Source organism: Corythoichthys intestinalis, chromosome 2, assembly GCF_030265065.1.
Source record: "Corythoichthys intestinalis isolate RoL2023-P3 chromosome 2, ASM3026506v1, whole genome shotgun sequence".
Taxonomy (NCBI): domain Eukaryota; kingdom Metazoa; phylum Chordata; class Actinopteri; order Syngnathiformes; family Syngnathidae; genus Corythoichthys; species Corythoichthys intestinalis.
Window position 1 is genome coordinate 45457691 of NC_080396.1, and position 21466 is coordinate 45479156.

A 21466-nucleotide genomic window follows, 5' to 3' on the forward strand; every position below is an offset into this window, starting at 1 on the left:
GTAGTTAACCAGTAGAGGGCAGCCCTCTGTTGATCAGGTATTTTCCAGTAGAGAGCATGCGCACAACAGATGGATTTATTTATGCCAGGTTAAAAGTTAGCCAGTAAAGGGATTCCAATGGGGCGCCGTTTGTAAAGCAGCGCATGCTCAAAATTACGACATTTTCTCACATTTAGCACCACACAGTGTTTAAAACGTGGTGTGAAATTTTTAGTCACTTTTTTTTTTTGCACATTTACAACATTTTTTAGCAACTTAAATATTCATTTTTAAATAAGAAGTTTTTAAATATTTTAAATATTTAGCTTAATATGCAAATTCACACGACCGGAGACCGGAAGTAACAAAATAAAAGCTGGTGGAGTAGCTCAGACTGTCTGTGTACATTGCTTGAAAATGAATAAAACCTACTCAAAGGTGGCAATCTGCTCTTGGACATGAGTCATTGTTATAGGTATATACATAGGTATAATACATATTTAGGAGAAACTATTTAAGGAGTATTTTGTGTGCTCCAGCTTTTATTTTGTTACTTCCGGTCTCCAGTCATGTGAATTTGCATATTAAGCTAAATATTTAGTTCCGACAGTTTCCTGATTTAACATTTAGGATATAGGATATAGGTTTAAGATTTAAATTAAATATTTAGTTCTGGATTTAAACAATCAGGTCCAAAACTTCTTATTTAAAAATAAATATTTAAGTTGCTAAATAATGTTGTAAATGTGCAAAAAAAAAAGGTGACTCTAAAAATTTCACACCATTTTAAACACTGTTTGGCGCTAAATGTGAGAAAATGTCGTAATTTTGAGAATGTGCTGCTTTACAAACAGCGCCCCATAGCATCCTTCAGCCTCTAGTTGCGCGTAAATTCTTGTCTTTACAAGTTAAACCAGGGTCAGCAACCCACGGCTCCAGAGCCACATGCAGCTCTTTGAACCTTCTGACGTGGCTCAGTTTTATATTAGATAAATGAATATTTGATTAAAATGTATTCTAGGGCTTGCGAGATTAACAAAGAAGTTTAACTTCCCATTAATAGGCACATCGAGTCAGGATCACTGTTTTGTGTCTTAACAGAAGACTCACGCAAGTCATAAATGAAATACCAAATAGTTAAGGGAGGCTAAATTGTTTTATTTCAAATATGCACCGATGGATGGATGCATGGATGGATGGATGGATGGATGGATAATAGACGTATCCCCTTGCTATGCAGTGTTGTTAATAACGGCGTTACAATATAACGGCGTTACTAACGGCGTTATTTTTTTCAGTAGTGGGTAATCTAATTAATTACTTTTCTCATCTTGGCAACGCCGTTACCGTTACTGAGGACGGAAAGGCATGCGTTACTATGCGTTACTATATTGGTCGAAAAGTCTGAGGGAGACGGACTCACCGAGACGACAGAGCAGAGCAGGAGTGTGGAGGAGGCAAGAAAGTTGTGACGCCGAGCAAACGCGATGCTAGGTAGCTCCAATAATACATGTTGTAGCCGATAGCCTACAAACTACGCCCGCATGTTATGGTAGACATGGTAGATATCACATGTACTGTATATAGATATAACTAGATGCAAAATGACAGACATGGCACTAAATGCGTTAGTAGACAGCCGCCATCTTGAAGCAGTAGACTTTTTAGGACGGCTCTGTTGTAGAGAACCTTCCTAGCAAACCTAAGTAACTTTTTATATAAAATACTTCTAAATCGGCAAAATCTTGACTTGAATCTATCTTTAAATGATGAAACAGTTTTAAAACTTTCATATGTCGAAAGTAGAGAGAAGGGAACTAATGCAATAATGGGAGCAATTCTAACAACTTTTAACAGTTGATTCAGGGTAAAGAGTAAATTAGGGTAAAGAATTGGGCTCGGGCCAATTGTACCAAAAACCTTCACAAAAAACTTCACATAGTGTGGCCAATGTTTTTTTGTTTTGTTTTTTTATTGAGGGAAAAAAAAAAAAAAGTAATTATCACCAATTACTTTGCCAAGTAACTAATTACTCTTACATTCAGGTAATTGAGTTACTAACGCAATTACTTTTTGGGAGAAGTAATTTGTAACTATAATTAATTACTTTTTTCAGTAAGATTAACAACACTGTTGCTATGTAAATCATTGTGCACATGATATTAAATACGGTATTGTTCTAAAAGGGTAAAATTAATGTTTCTAGGATTGCCGCGACCCTAAGGCGTAAAGGAAAATGTCTGTGTAATTAAAATTGATTTAGTGCGTTTTCAATATCAGCTCAACGGAGTGTTAGTGCTTCTGCTGCCATTAACTTGGAAACCACAAGATGTCAGGCTTACATTGCGATGACTAGGAGGGACGAAATCCTTGCCTTCCAGCCTTCTGGCGTGCTTCTGCACCAAGCCAAACAACGGCAAGTAGAGGTTGGAAAGTCTAGCCTGATGGCCCTGGAATGAAGGTTAATTTTACGAGTCATTCCACAATTTGGTAACATTTTATATGCGCTCTCATGAAATTGTAAACTATCCACGCACACAATATAGCATATTGCATGTTACTTTATATGAATTATACTTGTCCTGAGACAAAATGTGACTGCAGCTGTAGTAAAATTGGTTTTATGTTTGTTTGTTTTTTTAAACAAAATACATAACTCTACACCTAGGACCTGTTGTGACTGGTTCTCTCCAGACATACAAAAAAAAACATGGCAACCATTTTTAACTTTTTTGAGACTCAATCTAAAACGGCTCTGATAGCTCTGATCATTATCTAAGCTGCTAAAGCCCCCCCGCCCCCTTTCCTTTATTCGTTTATTTTATAAACCACCTGCACCTTCAGCTCTCAATTTCAAATTAATCTGATTTCCATATATTATTTTGTAAACAGAGCTAAATTTGTATCCCCCTTGTGAAATACGCTCAGGTGCTGTCCAGTATTACTTTCCTGTAGAGGTTATGTGTTCCCCCTGAGTCTTTGTGACTCTGGAGTGGAAACGGCAAACTAAGTAGCCATTTTTTCGATCCCAGACAATGTACAGTACCTGTGTATTGTTTGTCTATGTTGTTTTTTCCTTCTGTTTTCCCCATCGTTGAGTGTGCACTGACTGCTGCTTCCAGATCAATTTGCGGATATCGTTCATATTCTGTTTTTGTTTGTGTGTTGTTGTGTCTTGTTTTGTTATGAAAAAAAATAATAATAATAATTTAAAAGATTTGACTAAAATAACTCTTCCACTCCAGCTAAAATGGGGATTGTTTCGCTTATCGCTTCTTGCAGACTTTCTTACACATCAAACATAACAGGTGAAATTTGTTGTTGGTGTGTTTTTTTTCATGTCTTCCTTTTAATTTTTAAATCACTTTGTCTTATCAAAGACCATCTTCTTAATAGTGGCTGCTACAAAGACCGCTTTAGACATAAAGTGGTATCAAAAAGTATCTGAACCTTTTGGAATTTCTCACATTTCTGCATAAAATCACCATCAAATGTGATCTGATCTATGTCAAAATCACACAGATGAAAAAATAGTGTCTGCTTTAACTAATATCACTCAAACATTTAGGTTTGAGGTTTTCATATTGTAATGAAGATAGCATGGAAACAATGACAGAAGGGGGAAAAATAAGTAAGTGAACCCTCTGTCTCAGGGAGACTTTGAAACCAAAATTGAAACCAATTTTTTCCAAACATTTTAAGTCAGGTGTGTGCCTTATCACCGATGAGTGGTTTAAAGCTGCCCTACCCACTATAAAACACACACCTGGTAAGAAATGTCTTTGATGAGAAGCATTGTCTGTTGCGCATCATGGCTCGGTCAAAAGAGCAGTCTGAAGACTCACAATCAAGGATTGTTGATTTGTATAAAGCTGGGAAAGGATACAAAACCGCCTCTAAAAGTCCTGATGTTCATTGAGAGTCAGAGAAGTTTTCTACAAATGGAAAGAGTTTGGCACTGTTGCTTCTCTCCCAAGGCGTGGCCATCCACCAAAGATGACGCCAAGAGTTCAGCGCAAAATACTCAGAGAGGTAAAAAAGAACCCTAGAGTGTCTGCTAAAGACTTACAGAAATCACTGGCACAGTCCAATATCTCTTTGCACACATCAACTATATTTAAAACTATGGCCAAGAAGGTGTTCATGGGAGGACTCCACAAGGAAAGCCACTGCTGTCTAAAAAAAAATATATTGTTGCTCGTTTAATGTTGTCAAAGAGGCACTTGGACGCTCCCGGAAGTTATGGCATAATATTTTGTGGGCTGATCAAGACAAAGTTGAATTGTTTGGGAGTAACATAAAACGCCATGTGTGGAGGAAAAATGGAACAGCACACCAACATCAACACCTCCTCCCCACCGTGACGCATGGAGGAGGGAGCATAATTTTTGGGGCTGTTTTGCTACCTCCGGGCCTGGACAACTTGCAATCATTAATGGAAGAATTTTTTCAAGTTTATCAGGATGTTTTGCAGGAAAACCTGAGGCTGTCTGTCAGACAGTTGAAGCTAAAAAGAGGATGGATGCTTCAACAAGACAAAGATCTAAAGCACAGAAGTAAATCAACTTAAGAAAGGTTTCAGAAGAACAAAAAGCACGTTCTGGAGTGGCCAAGTCAAAGCCCAGACATGAACCCCATTGAGATCCCGTGCCATGACCTAAAGACAGCGATTAATGCCAGGAATCTGAATGAACTACAGCACTTTTGTAGAAAAGAACGGGCCAAGATTAGTCCTGATCGATGTACCATACTGATCTGCAGCTACAAGTAGCGTCTGGTTGAAGTTATTGCTGCCGAAAGGGGGGCCACAAAATATTAAATGTGATGGTTCACTTGCGTTTCCCCCCTTCTGTCATTGTTTGCATGCTATCCTCATTAAAACATGAAAACCTATATATATGTTTGGGAAGTTTTAGTTAATGCAGACACTGTTTTTTCATCTGTGTGATTTTGACAAAGATCAGATCACATCTGATGGTGATTTTATGCAGAAATGTGAGAAATTCCAAAAGGTTCAGACACATTTTCATACCACTGTTGGAATGCAAAGTTAAATTACCACATTGGCCCGAATATAAGACGGCCCTGATTATAAGACTCTTTTTCAAGACTCGAGTTTGAAAAAAGACTTTTTGAATACCAAATTAATTTTTATACAGAAAGTAATTACAGTACATCTGAAACAACGGATTATAACATTATATTTGAGAGATAAAGCATGTTATTTTGCCTCATTCAAATCTTAATATCTGAACATTTAAATATGTAAACTAAAGAGCACTCACATTCGTAAATGAATGGCTTCTGGTTTTTTAAATGAAATCTATTGTGATAAAACAACAAAATTTCAATAATTGCATTAACCATCAAAGTGAAGTCTAACTGTAACCGTAGTGTTGAAACAAATCTAAATGAGGAAAAACATTGCAATAAAATAATGCAAACTGGTTAAACTTGACAGTAGCTGAGATCTGTCATGACAGAACATCGCTTCAATGATATCTAGTGCCATCTAGCGTCGTGAATGAGTATAACGTCTAGACCACGACTATAAGACGACACCCACTTTTTCAATCTTATTTCAATGCAAAAAACACTGTCTTATATTCGGGCCAATACGGTAGTATTCATATTAAATCTCATTTTAAATCAAATGTGTGCTAGAGTATACTGTATGTTTCAGCCTTACAAATCAAGTTGTATGATAATATTACCTGTGTGTTTTATTATTATATTAACAACGTCAAAGCTATATACTCACTCTGGCAGCGTAGCGATCGTCCAATGCATGTTTAATCATCAGCCCCTTCAGCACCTGGATGGCCATGTGCTGAATTTCTTGGTTCTCCTTTAAGGCACTACCCACCTCCCTCAGCAGCAGACCCACCAGGAAGTGGTTTCGACAGAAGTCATCAGTCAGTGAATACTCCAGTTGATCTATGAACAGCAATGATGGAACTCCAAAGAGATGTTCATCACATGATTAATAAGTAATCACGCTTACCTTGGAACCAATGTATGCAGCTTTTTCCAAATGACATGGGGAGATTGAGTGGGATGTAATGCTCATGGTTGCACACAATCCTAAGGAACTCAAATTTGAATTCATGCAAAGTCTGGAAGCAAAATAAGAGTGGATATATGGTTTTGAGGGAGCACTTAACATTTAAGTCAGAATGAGCTGAAATAAAAACCTTGGGGTCGCCAGGTGTGAAGCAAATCATGTAGTTATTGATCTGCTTGAACACAAATCCCCGGTCCATAAAAGTGAAACAGCGCTAATGGAAGAATACCAATAGTCAGTGTAGTATGAAAAAAAGCATTGTGCTTAACATTGACATTTGGACCTGCATACAGTTGAGAATCAAAGGAACAAGAGAGATGCTTTATTGTAGATTCTGGGTGTGATCTTAACCTTAATGAAAACTGCCAGGCTTTGATTAGCATTGCGTGCAGCATCCAGGTTGTCCTTGAACTTCTGGGTGATGTGAGACATCAGCATATTGACCAAGATCTCGATTGCATGGTTGAAGGAGGAAGAAAAGCATTGGTTTCTTGGGAGCTGATCCAGGATGATTAAATTTTAAAAAATAAATAAATAAATAGGGTTTCAACTTTGACCGTGGAAGGTAGGCTGTTACAACTGAAAAAATACCTACCTTGACTTTACCACTGTCTGTGAGATAATGAGCCATGGATTTGCTCAACGTTTCAAAGAAATACCAAGAGTGCTGCAACACAATGTCAAATATTAAGAGTGTAAAAAACATTCCTGGAAAAAGCATGAAAAACTAATAAAAAGAAGCTCAACACATTGTAATATGCAAATGTCACTTTTATTTAAAAAAAATATATATATATACAATACAGGGTGTCCCAAAATAATGTATACACGCTTTGACTTTAATAGCAAAAAAACTTTTTTTTTTTTTTTTTTTCCTATTTCAGATTTGATTTTGGAGTAAGAATAGCAGATACAGGGCTGACGTTCGAGCAAAAAGATATTTGTTTCTGAAAACATTCTGGAAATGTGAAAATAAAGCTGGAGTGGCAAGACACTTTTGAGTTCCACAGAGATGCCCCAACACGCGTCACCATTTCACGAATCGTAGATAACTTTGGGAATCATGGAAGCATCCAGTGCATTAGAAAAAGAACATTCGGGATGAAAAAGAACATCGACAAGCCCAACTAAAGAGCAAGATGTTATTGATAATGTTCAGAATTCCCCATGAAAATCTGTTTGTCAACTGTCACGTGAAACAGGCATCCCAAAACTACTGAGGTGAACTGAATCAAGCGTCCATCACATTTTGAAACGTGCGCAATGGAAAAGTTTTATTCCGGCGCTAGTTCATGCTATCAACGAATATGACCCTGATCAAAGGACTGAATTCTGCTAGTGGTACCGTGCATGATGTGCAGACGATAACGCGTTTTCACTGTGACGAAGCCACATTTAAAATGAATGGCCCGATAAATCCCCATAATAGCAGTTACTGGGCACAAGAAAATCCTCATCCTACAGTGGAACGTCACTTGAATTTACCTGAAGTCAAAGGCATAGCAAGGGTCCCCGGGGGCCCAGGGCAACAAGCAACATGGGTCCCTTCGAGCATGTGCAAGTAAGGGGGACAGTTGTCAAGTCCGACCCTTCCTAAAAAGCCGTGTTCAAGGCAAGCTAGGCGCTAATAACGCACAGCTGCACCGCTACCATGGCGTCTCTCTCGCTTTTTGATGACATAATTGCTGCATGAATTCCGATTTGAGAGACTGGACAGTACAGACCGCCGCGACAGTCTGGAAAAATGTGGCCCAGATTGGATTTGAACCACATACGAAAGTGACCCAAATCGGATTTGAAATGGTCCAGTTCTATGCGACTTATCACATTCAGACCGTCAAGTTAATGCCTCACTCGAGTCGGAAAAAGACGAAAAAATCGGATTCGTGCATTAAGACCTGTAGTATGAACGTAGCCATATAGCGCTTTTATGACACTCAATGTGCTCGGCTTCTACTACATTAGGACATAAAACTACAGTAACATAGTACAATCACTGCTGTCTAGCTTCCTTTTCTCCCATTCTGCTTTTTTTTTCTTTTGTCGCTTCCAGAAGGATAACTTCTCTTCATTTAGGATATACACCAATTAAAAAAAGCCAAATCGCCACTCACTCTCACTCTGAGTCACGTGAGGGAGGGGAGTGTGTAGAGCAAGTGAAGGGACCCCTTCAGGGAACTCAGACACAAGGCTTTCACTGGCACTGTCACACTTGTCGCTGCGACAGTGCAGTAAAGCTGCATGTGCTAAATCTGTTGACCCTCCAGCTTGGGGCCCGAGGCAATTGCCTCCTTTGCCTAATGGGACACGACGCCTCTGCCTGGAGTCACTGTCTGGTGTGATTTTCAGCCAGGGGACTTACTGGTCCATTTTTTTAAGGGCACAGTGACTGGGTTGAATGATCTCATGTCGGGGCATCTCTGTGGAACTCACGCGTAAAGCTCTTGCCATTTCAGCTTTATTTTCACATTTCCTGAATGTTTTCTGTACATTTTTTTGTCCTACGATAAGCTCTGTATCTGCCATTCTTATTCCATAATCAAATCTGAAATAGAAAAAATATATATATTAGCTATTTAAAGTCAAAGAGTGTAGGCCTATACATTATTCTGCGACACCCTGTATATGGCGGAAAACACTCAGGTGGCTTGAAGTTCCTCTCTGGGGCCAGCAATTTGGCCAAATTTCAAAATTGTCCTATATGTATGCATCATTGGAAAGCTTTATATCTCTATGTTCTGGTGGAAGAGAAATTTTGAGCAGGAGGGCATTAAAAGAAAAAAAAATTAAACCCCTAAACCCTAACTAGAGGTGAGAACATGAGAAAACATGATAAAAGATACCATGATTTTAACGAGATATTATCGCGTACTTATCCTATTTCGATCCAAAACCTCCGTGTAGCATGTTTCACCAAGTGTCAAGACACAGCTGTGAATGGCCACAGCCGGACGTTTTGGGGATTTCATGTGTGAAACACGGTAACATACTGTAACAAGGGATGCGATGCAGAAATCGCAGACATCAAGGACTGGTCGAGATTTTCTATACAAATATTTACTAAGCGATAGTTATGAGGTAGATATCCGTGACCTATTTATGGAAACTTAAGCATTAATTAATAATTCTAAGCTTAAAATGATAGACATTTTAAATAATAAATGTAATTACTCACCTACTTTTTATGGCTGGGTTGAAACAAAAGCTGTTGCGCGGTGTCTGTAAACAGGGGTCTCCAGGGTAAAACGGACAAATTAAAAATAGTTTGGGGACTTAATGCGCCATGAAACTGCTATGGCAGCATATAGAGATATACACACAACAGTTCTTTTGGCTTAAAATACAGCAGTTTATTTTAAAGATGGGTTCAAGAGCAGAAAGTGCTTTTTCAGCCATGTCTGTGTTTTCCGCCATATATATATATATATACATATACATATATATCAGGGCTGTCACACGATTAAAATTTTTAATCGAGTTAATTACAGCTTAAAAATTAATTAATCGTAATTAATCGCAATTAATCGCAATTCAAACTATCTATAAAATATGCCATATTTTTCTGTAAATTATATATATATTCTGTAAAATAAATTGTTGGAATGGAAAGATAAGACACAAGATGGATATACAGTGGGGAGAACAAGTATTTGATACACTGCCAATGGGTTTTCCCATCCCTTTATATACAGTGGGGAGAACAAGTATTTGATACACTGCCAATGGGTTTTCCCATTGGCAGTGTATCAAATACTTGTTCTCCCCACTGTATACATTAAACATACGGTACAAAAGGACTGTAGTGGGCATTTCACTCTACTGTCATTTAAATCTGTCTATGCTGTCCTTACTCCGAAGCGTCTACTTTTTCCAAAGCTAGACAGCTAGTGAACGACGCCTTAATAATTAGACTTCTTCCTTTTTCATCCGATTTATTAATAAAATGGCCTCAAACCATTGTCCTCTTTAGACCGTCGTAAAACTACAAAAAAAATGTACACAAGCATTGCATTAGCAACAACGTTAGCTTAGCACGCTATACAGGTTCACTAAACATAAACAAAAAGCGTCTCATACAAAAAATATAACATTTCGCTTACTAACATAATATGTACATTCTTTACAACAACCATACTTACGGACAAATCTTGTCCAAGGATCATATAAGCACAACATTATCAGCTCGAGACGTCGTGCAGCCATAATGAACTGGAAAGAAAACAATAAACCATGTCGCAAAGCGACCACAAGAGTTCGCTGTTGGACAGCACAAAAAGTCTTGCTGTAAAACTTACCAAAAGGCAGAATACTTTCTGAGCGGGACATGTGCGTTAATTGCGTCAAATATTTTAACGTGATTAATTTAAAAAATTAATTACCGCGCGTTAACACGATAATTTTGACAGCCCAAATATATATATATCAGTTTGTAATATTTATACCGTATAATACTTGGTTTATAGGCGTCTTTTAAAATATTGATTTGTATTTATGGACATTTCAATGTCAATTTTCAAGTACAGGTAGTCCCCGGGTTACGAAGTACCCATCTTACGTGAATTCGACTTTACGAAGCCGGAGAATCGTCCGCCATTTTGTCTCCAGTCTTTTTTTTTTTTTTTTTTGGGTCGCGTAAACAGTACATTGTTGTACCTCAGATTTTATTTTTTACTTTATTTTATTAATATGACTGTTCTGCCCTTTGGCAAAATTTGTACTTGAAAATAATGTTGATTTTTGGTTTGTGATGCATGCTTTTCTTTTCGCGCAGGAAGCGTAGAGCAGGTAGTACTTCCGCACATGAGTTTGAGCGCATGTACACACGAAGAAGAACGTATTTGGCCACAGGAAAAAGAGCGCACGCACACACAAGGAAGAGCGCATTTGCTCCCATGAAGAAGTCACGCAGCCGAATGAGAGAGAGAGAGGGGAAAGATTACAGCTTAGCTCGCTGTCTAGGCAGGACTTAGCTCCAACGTCTTGGCGAGGACAAGACGATGACGTATAATACATGTTTGTGGATAGTTATTTTGAGATTTAAGGCGTAATTGGGGTACTTAAAGGGTTAATTCCGATTTTCACGGAAATTCGGGTTTTTTCGCCAGCGTAGGAACGGAACTTGTCCGTACACTGGGGACTCCCTGTAATAAGTAAATATGGCTAGGATCATACAGCTGGCCTTAATGCACAATTCCGATTTTTTTGTCACATCTGTTTTTTTGGTGTGCCCGTTTAGACTACCTTTGTCCATTGAGCCCGTTCAAGTATCATGCATGCGCACTAATTCGCAGTCCGAGATGCGCGGTGCAAACTGACCCGCATTCGCAGGAGCATCAAAACAAGTGCTGGCTCAACGTTATTCTACGGTGATCATATTTTGATTTCCAAAAAGAGGACACAAATAATAGATAGAAATAATCCCCGTTTAGTTTTATATTCAAAGATAATATGGATTGATAGCATGCACGCACTGTGTGTGCATGACACACACATATAAAAACAGTTTGCCCAGACTCTCGGCCATGTAAGTAATCTTGAAATACTGTATTGCTCATTTGGAGCACAGAGGAAAAACCAAGCATTCCCAGGCTTATCTGACCCCAGCCCCCATTTTATTTTTTTTTATGACTGTTTTCATGACTGTTGTCAAGCTCGCCTCTTCCTTAAAACCTGCGTTCAAGTTAGGCGCTAACGCTAATGCACAGCTAACGTAGCGCCCTGTCTCTCGCTCTTTGCTGACGTAATTGCTGCATGAATTCCGGTTTGGGGGACTTGACAGTTTACACCGCAGCCACATTCTGGAAAAATGTGGCCCGGATCGGATTTTAACCACATACGAAGGTGACCCAGATCGAATTTGAAATGGTCCACTTTTATGAGACCTGTCTCATTCAGACCGTCAAGTTAATCCCTGACTCAAGTCGGAAAACCACGAAAAAAATTGGATTTGCGCATAGGACCTGCGGTATGAACATAGGCTGAGTAGCACAAGCCAGGAATATGTTTTAACAGTACCTTAAGCAGCTTGTTGCTTGTTAGGAAATCAGTGGACGGCTTCAGAATTGCTGTCATGGCCTTTGTTAGCTCCTCGTGAACCTTATTTACATTGTTCGAAGAATAAGGCCTTGGTTTAAAGACAAACTGTACAAAGAGAAGACCAAACAATAACTATAGTGATTTATTCCTGGATTTTATATGTGTACCGTAATTTTTGGACTATAAACTAATACTTTTTTTCCCCTCATTTTAAATCCTGCGGTTTATAGTCTAGTGCAGCTTATCTATGAACAAATGCCATTTTCATGCCAAATGATGTGGGTTGCGGCTTATAGTCAGGTGCGCCTTATAGTCCAAAAATTACGGTAATTGTATCAACAATTCACAGTACAACCTTGACATAAGACCTCAGGTAATGCTCAAGTCCTTCTTCATGGCACTGTGCTACAATGTGCACCATTACCCTAGAGCAAAAGAGATAGTTCACATTGTTAAATGTAAAACAAAAGTGGAGAGAAGACTATTATGCTGGTAGTTGTGGCCTCACCTTGTCACATTGACAGCCACATCTTCATTTGAGGCTCTAGTCAGGACACAGAACAGCTGGTTAAGAATGGTGGGCAAAAAGTTCACCATAATATGACCTTCCATTGCGTGGAGACTCTGGTAAACAACCAAGATGATTAATTAATGGGAGATGCATACGTACATGATGGTTGTACTTTTACTTTTAAAAGATTAAGTATGTAACCTTTAAGAATTTCACCAGCTCGCCCTCTGATCCTTGTTCTGACAATTCAGTGCTTTCACAGTGGTGAAAGAAGTTGTGCAAGTGTTGATCCTAAATGAAATGGGATTATTATGGAATAAATACATTTCGAAACCAAAGAGGGCAATTTCTTTACTCTGTATAAATATTGAAGAGCTTGCGCTAGACCAGGGGTGGGCAAACTGATCATCAAGTGCTGCTGTGGGTCATGGTCTTTGTTCCACCGTATTGACAGTTTAACAAATGAGGTTTCTTCAGAAACAATAACTCGTAAAACACTAGATTGGCGGAAACGTCCTCTTGTTGGGTTGGATTGAAAACCCACGCACTCCGCGGCCCTTTGCGGAATTGTTTACCCACCCCTGCGCTTGATGAATGTCACACAACACAACTATATTAGTCTCTATACAGCAGTCATGGTGTAATGTGAGGTCAGTATTTGATTATTTACATTATACCTGAGTGTAAATTGTGGAAACCAGATGCGTTGAGACTTTGAACAGAGGCTTTCCTCCATCAACCCACTTGATACCCAACGCAGAATGCTGCAATGGCAAATACTGGATTGAGATGCAGTACATAACATGAGAATTTGTACAGTCATAGAACTCAAAACAATCCTAATATGATTTTTTTTAAATACAAACGAGGAGGAAAAAAAATCCATCTGTTACATTTACCAAAATGTTTTTTAAATTAGAAGATGTTATTTTTACCTTAGTGACAGCATCCTGGGAGCTTAGGTAGCTTGCAGGCAAATGAGCAGCCACGGGTAGCTGCTGGTGTTGTATGTTGACCCTACCATCTTTTAGCAGAGGCCACCATGCTGAGCCCACTGTAGAAACATTGCAGTCTTTTAGCCAATGCTCCGAATGAAAGTTACATTGAAAATAAAAGCAAAACCGCCACTGAGGAGGAAGAAAACACTATTATACCTTATGTCCGATGATGCTCTTTAAATATACTCTACTGCAGTAGCATATAGCTTCATTTTGCTTTTACTTTTGGCCCAAGAAATATTTCTATTATGGACTAGTGTATTTTGGTTCTTGTTTTTGCTTTTTGTTTGTTGTTATTTATGTTTGTGTTGTTTACGTCTTCTTTTGACTCCAGTCAGCACCTTAGAGACATTGGGTCACACTAGATGGTTTCGATGTTAGAACCCACTGCAGGCCTGTATGCCTTTTCCTTTTTTTTCCCCTTCCAGTCATCAACACTAATTCCACACACCTGTCCTGCACACCTGGTCATTACCTCAGCCTCCCTACATAAACACCCACAGCCCTCTAAGCCATTGCGAGTTTGTTAGCCCTCACTGCAACTTACGAGCGTTCCTAGTTACCTTGTCTTGCTGGTTTTTTGATACACTTTTTGACCTTGTGGATTTTTGCCTCTAGCCTGCTCCTCGTCTGTGCCTCTGCCTTTGATACATTTTTTGACCTTGTGGATTTTTGCCTCTAGCCTGCTCCTCGTCTGTGCCTCTGCCTTTTCCCTGTGACCTGAACCCTGCTACAGGACCGGCTCTAGACGCATCCTGCCTGGGCCTTCGCCTTGCTCGTCCCCCCCGCTCGAACAGCCTTCCGTGCCTCTCCAAGGGCCAAGACTTCTTCCTCTCCGAACCATTGTTAATAAATCTGCTCTGAGCACTGCATTATTGGGTCTGTTTGTTCTCTGAGCCGTGTCATTCGACCCTATCTCGTGAACGGAAGCATGTGTGTAGGTAGGGCTTTGTAATGAAGTCCCACTACACGCTGTTGTCTTTTGGGGATCCACAAGTTTCCATTTTGAGAGTGCCGCTTTTTGTCATTGTCATCGTTGCCTCTTGTTATACATTCAGACATTTTATTGTACAACTTAACTTTATTTTCGTTCTACATCGTGATATTTTACATTCTTCCATGTTAGAGTTGTATTAAGGACAGCATTTTGTTGCAGATGTTGCTGCTCGTACAGTGATAATTTTATCCAGAAAATTTATAATCAAAGAAATTTTGAAACAAGAGAATGAAGGAAGATGTAGATGCCGCATGAGTAAAGCCACACAACTCTGCTATAAGGGCATGAGATATTGACTTCAGTGAATGGGACATAAATAGGCCAAAGGTGTGGCTGAGTAAAGTATCTGCCAAATCCACTGCTGTGCTCCTCTGACTCTCCCGCTGGATAGCAGTACATTGCATTGGTATGCATTGACGCAATTAATCCCTCTTTATTTACTACTCAGATCTTTAAAATCAGGCCAAAGGCTACACAATAAATACAATTTTAAAAAAGGACAAAACAATTGGAAAGTTTGAGATAAAGTAAATCTGTGTACATTGTCTGTAATGCAATTTCACCACCTCCACTAATTCCTGGGCTACTTCTAATTCCATAAATCAATGACACATCTTCATTGTATGTTGCTGTTTTCATTAATTCAGTTTCAGTGTATTCTGGCCAGCCTACCTGGTGTCTCCACCAAGTCTTTCTTCTTGTTGTTGCTGTCACAGCTAACGTGATAGAAGGTAAAAAGTAGGTGATGCTTTTGGTGCAGTTGAGTTGGCAACTCTATCTTTATCTGGGTTGTGAAAGACAAATGTACTCTGGGTCGTATAAAATGGCAGCATGGATTAGAAATATTTACAATAAATCATATTTTATCAGACAAAACATAAAGATTACAAGACTGATCAACTGTGATGAGAATAAACGTTACCTCATCATAAAACTCAGGGTTTTGTTGGTGGTGCATAACAGCTGCAAAGGCCTTCTTTGTGAAGAGAGAATTTCCAGGACGCCCATAGATGCACTTTTGTGAACAAGGAAAAACACATTGTTAAAATTCAATAAATAAAACCTCTTAAAAACTTGCTAATTTTGCCACTGTAACTTGGGACTTGCTTGAAGCTTGAAGTTTATGACTTGAAAATTACATCATTTTTGACTGGCACATACTCTATCAGACTCACTCCATCCTTTTCTTAAAATCCTTCTCTAGAAAATCTGCATTTACTACAACCCTAATATCTTCAACTTTGTCAGATTGAGACCAACTTTTTTTATTTTTTTTTACCAGGAGCACACTGTTCACGAACATAAATTTTAGGGGGCCTTAGAAGAAAATATCCAAATGCACAATGTCAATCGACTTGAAGAGTAAACATCCAAGTTTATTCAGTGAACAAAAAAAATCTGCCAATTTACTTGTTGTACAGGTGCAGTCAGATGGGAAAAAAAATCATGGCAATGTACCAAATTTTATTGACAAAATCCCCCCTTTCAGGACAGTCTGGAGTGCTCTTGATGTTTTCGGCTTCCTACTGGCCTGACATGCATATTATATCTACAAATATAGTTCAAGTAAATCTACCCTAAGTGGCTGTGCTTCTTCCTTGTCAGAATCCTTGAATTCAATGCAAACTGCAATATTCCTGGCCTGAGAAGACAAGAAGTATACATTTGGCAAAGATGAACTCAACAACAACAACAACAACAACAACAAGGGCAGTCAGTGATATACTGTACTCACAGACACATAAAATGGAAATCAACAGTAAACAGTGTCTAACCAGTGTGGTTAGCTGCATGGTTCAGTTAAAAACAAAGTAAGCACAAAATATGGAAGGAGAAATACAAAGGTGGTTCTTATGTTGTAATGATAAGCTGCTCTCCTGCTGAAAGATACTCTCAGCTCTTCTTAGCTGGTTTCAGCAAATGTATTGGCCTTAAAGGAGCATAGCTGAAAATGAGCCAAAACCTTTCTTCCAAGTCAATTCCTGTTTTATGCCTGCAGAGTATAATGCATATACTGTACCTTAGCGAAAGATTTCTGACCATCATACTTGAGCTGCTTTGGATAGACATAAAGATGGTTTTTATAGATGGTAAAAGGTTGGGAGCACTTGGCAATGGAGGGTACAAATTCCTCCACCTCCAGAGTGGTGCTGTTCGACCCATTTATTTCAAAGTTCCGCAAAGGGATATAGGACGAAGTGAAGCAATCTGCAGCAAAAAGACAAGAGTTCCATTATTACAACTTGCTTCAGGTAGATGGTTACTGTATTTTTGTTTCAAAGTTACTGTGTAATAGGTTTACTGGTCAGATCTGGGGTCACATATTCAATAGTTACATCCAGATTCCCTAGCAGCACAGGAAGTTTGGCCATTTTCTCTGGTCTGTTGGGAGAGTACCATAAAACACTGAACAGAAAAGAGCTGTAGGAATATCATGCCGGGAGTGGATAATATACTTTCTAAAGTCAGCGAGCAGTTTGAACATGTCCTCATCCAACAACTTGCTGCTGTCTTGTCGGTAAAGAGCTGAGAAACGAGCATTTTTGTCCAAATTTCCTGATGCATCTTTGAACACAGGTCTGTTGGAAAACATTACTACAGTAAAAATTGACCTTCATCACACTGTAAAGGTCTCGATAGAAAATGCATGTCTCTCATACAAAATTTAGGTCACTGCATGAAATTAAAGTTAGCCTTTCATCACTTAAGATGGCTGAATTCTGGAATACAGTACTGTAGGCATGACAGTGACATCGAAACAAAAGAGAATAAAATAATATTGTTGTGCATTTTAGTTTGTCTTGAATTTTTATACATATCAAAGTTTTTTGTGAGAAATGTAACTAGTCATGTTCAGACTTCAGTGGAAAAAAAACACCTTGCAGACCAAGCGAATGGCATCCGGTACTGGCCTAATCTGCTGCAGGCCAGTTTTGCATTTTTCAGTACCTTTTGCACCATCTAGTCAGAAAAGGAAATTATTATTATAAAAAAGCAAATAACTAAAGGAGGTAGATGGGAACATGTCACTGTCCTGAGGGCACCTTTGTGGAGTCTGAGCTCTTCATGTAGGGTTCACTGCAGTGGGTAATACCCCCTTGGAGGACCTTCTCAATCCTCGCCACCAGGAAGATATCGGGATGGGGGCACGTGACTGAAAACACTGCCTGTTTGGTATATTGGAGAAGTGTCTCTGGAAAGCCATTAGCAAGCCTTCTCCTACTAAAGGGATCTTCACCCTTACAAACGTTCCTGTCCAAGTCGTGGCCGCAAGCAAAACCTGGTGTCATTCGTCGGACCAAAGGGTGGTTGAGATCCACGTGGAAATCAGCTGATATTTTTCTGCTGTTCTGAATGTCAAAAAGGGACAGAACCAAATAGAAAGGTTCCACCTTTCATGAAAGAAAGAAAACATTTATTGTAACACTGTAAATAAGCATACAACGGACAAAAACTTCTCTTTAATGAAAGTTTCTTAAAAGAATTTACATTAGTTATCGGCCCCTCATCATTCTCTGTAATGCAGCACTGCAGGTTGAACGACAAGTCATGACAGCTGACCAAGATTTGCTTCCCGAATTTTTCCTCAAATTGACTCACATCTGGCTCAATGCTTGTGCAATCCAGTTTCTGCGAATATGAGCACCTTTGTCAGGCAGCCATTAATCATGACGAGAAGAGAGCATCTCAATATTAGAAATTACCTGTGTGTCAGGGTCCAAAGTAATCAATTTCAACCTGGCTTCACTCCTAATCTTAAATTCACTATCTTTGGTCGTCTAGAAAAAAAAAAAACAGAAATGTCACAAATTCGACAGCAATTATTGCAATTGTTAAATAGTTTCACTCATTGTTGTTTCAGTTTGCAGGTTTTAGATTATGATTACTTCAGTATGCTTGAAAATAACCATTATGATTACTATTTTTAATTCTCAAACAATATTATAATTGTATAACAATAGTTCTTCAAAGTAGACAGTAGAATCCACCTGAAAACTATCTTGAAAACTTCCAGATAAAGCTCTTCCATCATCCTCATCTGTGGAAAAGATCAAAGTGAACCGTAATGAAATTCTACTGTAAATTAAATTACAGAATACAATGAAATGCATAGTCTCGTTGGAGCATAAAAGAAAAATGCATATTCAACCCATTGCTCTATGTTGGTTACTTGAAATTCCTTATGAATCGTTAAATGGATAGATGGAATGATATTATTGTGATACCTATGCATTCTTACTATATACAATTACAGTGGTACCTCTACATACAAAGTTAATTTGTTACATGATCTGGTTTGTTAGTCGAAATGGTCGTATGTCGAGCAGGATTTTCCCATAAGAAACATTATAATTCCATTAATTCGTTCCAAAGCCCGAAAACCTACATTCAACTCTCAATAATATTGATGTTACCATTGCAAATATCAATTTCAAAGAGCAAAACAAATATATTATGCATAAAAATTGGAATAATAATATAATATTAGCAATAATAATAATAATACCTGTAATAATGTAACAAACGGGGTTCTAATGTGGTGAATGTGTTTGCGTGGTGAACCTGCACGCATCGTGGCGGACTTCATAGAGTGAGCCTTTTTAGTTTCACTTTGTTTACTTGCTGCGGGGGACACTGTAGGCACAAGTTGATGGAATAAATGATTAGAAACCTGATGAAGCTGGCGATTTCTTTGGCAATGTTACCACAATAATAATTGCCACTTTAAATTATTAAGACTGGCGAACGGAAGAAGCCCGTCATAGACCGACTACGGCTGTATTGTTGAGCGAGCCATATCACGGATGCGCACCCCACGCTCATATTTTTCTGTCATATCTATCTTTATGTCAGTGGTAACTGTAAGCATCACCTTTTTTCCTGTTTTGCACCACCTGCACTAACATTGTTGGAACCCATGTTGATTTCTCTCACAAGAAAATCTGCCGAGCGTCCGTCTTGCGGGAAAACAATGAAACTTCAGTGGTGTCATAGATCGTCGTATTTAGAGAGTGTCATCGAATGTAGAAACAAATGGCGAGTAAAATTTTACATCGAATGTCATAAAGATCGTGTGTCGAGGTACCACTGTACTGGGAAATGTGTTTAAAAAAAAAAAAAAAAAAAAAAACATGCCATCTTGTATGTCCCTCTGGTGTCTCTCCTGCATGGTTTGTTCAAAGGTGCTGTGAAGAATTTTGTTAAGAGTACTGATCCATTCTTCCATCTCCAATTCACTCTCTGCAGCCAGCAAGAATGTGCTCTTATCTTGCATCCTCAGCTCAAAACCAAACCTTCTTACTTTATTGTTCTGCAAATCAAGATAAGAACTGTTACCGGTAAGAAGGGTTTATAGTTTGAAAACGTATATGCGAATGCGTAACAACAATTAGGAATTTTGAAATTTAAAAAAAAAAAAAAATTTGCCTCCAATCGAATTATGTGCCTCTAGTTTGATATGGCCACAGTAGCATGAAAATGTTTGAGTGGCAAAGGCTGCCTAAGTTCGAGCTCCCAGGCCCAACATTTTCATGTCCCACTTTGTTGAAACCATAGTTAGCACTAATCCATTACATTACTGTGTGTGTTAATGTGTGTGTTGCCCCCCGACTCCAACCTGAAGAACGCCCATGCATGAATCAAGGAAGATTGTTCCTTTGGGCTCTTTGTAGGTGTTTTCATCTTTGTAGAAATTTAGGTTGTATGAGCCATCACCAAGCTGAGCCAGATGGAAGTATCGCCTTTTAAAGGACTGGAGAGTGACAATTAGAGGTATGATGTCAGTGAGAACTTTGCATTGAAAAAATACTTTATCTACAGTCCAAGCATAATTTAAGGAAATAGGTTGTGATGTTATTTTACTCCCTAATCTTTTACCCTGGCCTAGGCTTCATCAAGGTCAACCCCTTGATCTGAAGTCTATGCTGTTGAGACAAAACTGCGTGTCAGGAATAATATAAACATAGGCATTTATGTAAGACCATAGAAAGAATATAACGGCCAGGATTGGTCTTGATTGCCCTGATACATACAGTACCATAGACTGACACTAATGAGGCATACATAAATATATGATGCCTCTGAACTAATTCAGCTGTTCAGCCACAAAAGTACATGGTGACATTGTACGGTGTGGTGCCTGGAATGGAGGACGTTATGGTACTCACACGCATAGTAACACTGATTGCACTGTTCACGTTGCCTTTGTACAGCCAGCCGTGTTTAGACACTCCTCCCTTGTGAGACCCAAGCGAGTCTGTATCCTGCAGGAGGGAGCGCTGATAAAACACTTGAAGGCATTTACAATAACATCCTAAAACCCTGAGAAAACAATTTTGTATTACTGAAAGGCATACCATATAACATAGTGGGTTACACATTCTATTCCTTTTGAATATTCTATACTTAAAGTATATTCTATAATTATGTTCACTTATCGGGCAAATCTGCTGAATATGCTCTTAACAAGCTTCAAAAGCTGTGAATAGGTAATTAATTTATGTATTCCAAATTCCAGTGGTAAGTTTCTATTGGTAATCTCAAAGGGGAAGAGTTTTTCAAATTGTTACCTCATCTTTTTCCACTTCCTCATCCACTTCAAACAAATGAGTGGCCAGTTTCTCGAGCCTGATCACCTTACTGTTGGGAAGAGTCAATTTAACATGCTTTAACATACATTAGAGTTCATTCCATAATTACATTTCTAGATAGTTTCTTAACATACAAAATATTCAATAGTTCTCACCGTTTCAAATGCATTTGGGGTAAGAATGCTGGTGAAGTATTGTGTTTAGTATTTGACAGTTTGCTTGGTACATATAAAAGACAACGTCCTCTCAAAGTCAAGGACAAGGCTTGTTTTTAGCCAATCTTAACCTCTA

General features: G+C 38.7%; 1 protein-coding gene across 5 annotated transcripts in view; it reads right to left on the minus strand.

The window, feature by feature from the left end:
• Positions 1-21466, minus strand: part of LOC130909407 (dedicator of cytokinesis protein 9-like) — a 48046-nt gene that overhangs the window by 16958 nt on the left and 9622 nt on the right. For all 5 annotated transcript variants that reach the window (XR_009061750.1, XR_009061751.1, XM_057825845.1 and 2 more), the window contains exons 5-31: positions 21155-21224; positions 20753-20848; positions 20203-20337; positions 19722-19896; positions 18575-18624; positions 18290-18364; positions 18075-18215; positions 17630-17977; positions 17464-17546; positions 17042-17164; positions 16888-16991; positions 16606-16793; positions 16162-16227; positions 15508-15600; positions 15258-15369; positions 13526-13644; positions 13268-13354; positions 12792-12881; positions 12588-12703; positions 12435-12504; positions 12059-12184; positions 6639-6710; positions 6395-6541; positions 6174-6257; positions 5984-6095; positions 5741-5916; positions 2322-2429 (exon numbers count right to left, since the gene is read on the minus strand). Coding sequence is in view for 3 of the 5 variants with exons in the window: in XM_057825845.1 (XP_057681828.1) it covers positions 2322-2429; positions 5741-5916; positions 5984-6095; positions 6174-6257; positions 6395-6541; positions 6639-6710; positions 12059-12184; positions 12435-12504; positions 12588-12703; positions 12792-12881; positions 13268-13354; positions 13526-13644; positions 15258-15369; positions 15508-15600; positions 16162-16227; positions 16606-16793; positions 16888-16991; positions 17042-17164; positions 17464-17546; positions 17630-17977; positions 18075-18215; positions 18290-18364; positions 18575-18624; positions 19722-19896; positions 20203-20337; positions 20753-20848; positions 21155-21224 (3166 nt within the window). In the remaining 2 variants the exon portion in view is untranslated. The remainder of the gene's footprint in view (positions 1-2321; positions 2430-5740; positions 5917-5983; positions 6096-6173; positions 6258-6394; positions 6542-6638; positions 6711-12058; positions 12185-12434; positions 12505-12587; positions 12704-12791; positions 12882-13267; positions 13355-13525; positions 13645-15257; positions 15370-15507; positions 15601-16161; positions 16228-16605; positions 16794-16887; positions 16992-17041; positions 17165-17463; positions 17547-17629; positions 17978-18074; positions 18216-18289; positions 18365-18574; positions 18625-19721; positions 19897-20202; positions 20338-20752; positions 20849-21154; positions 21225-21466) is intronic.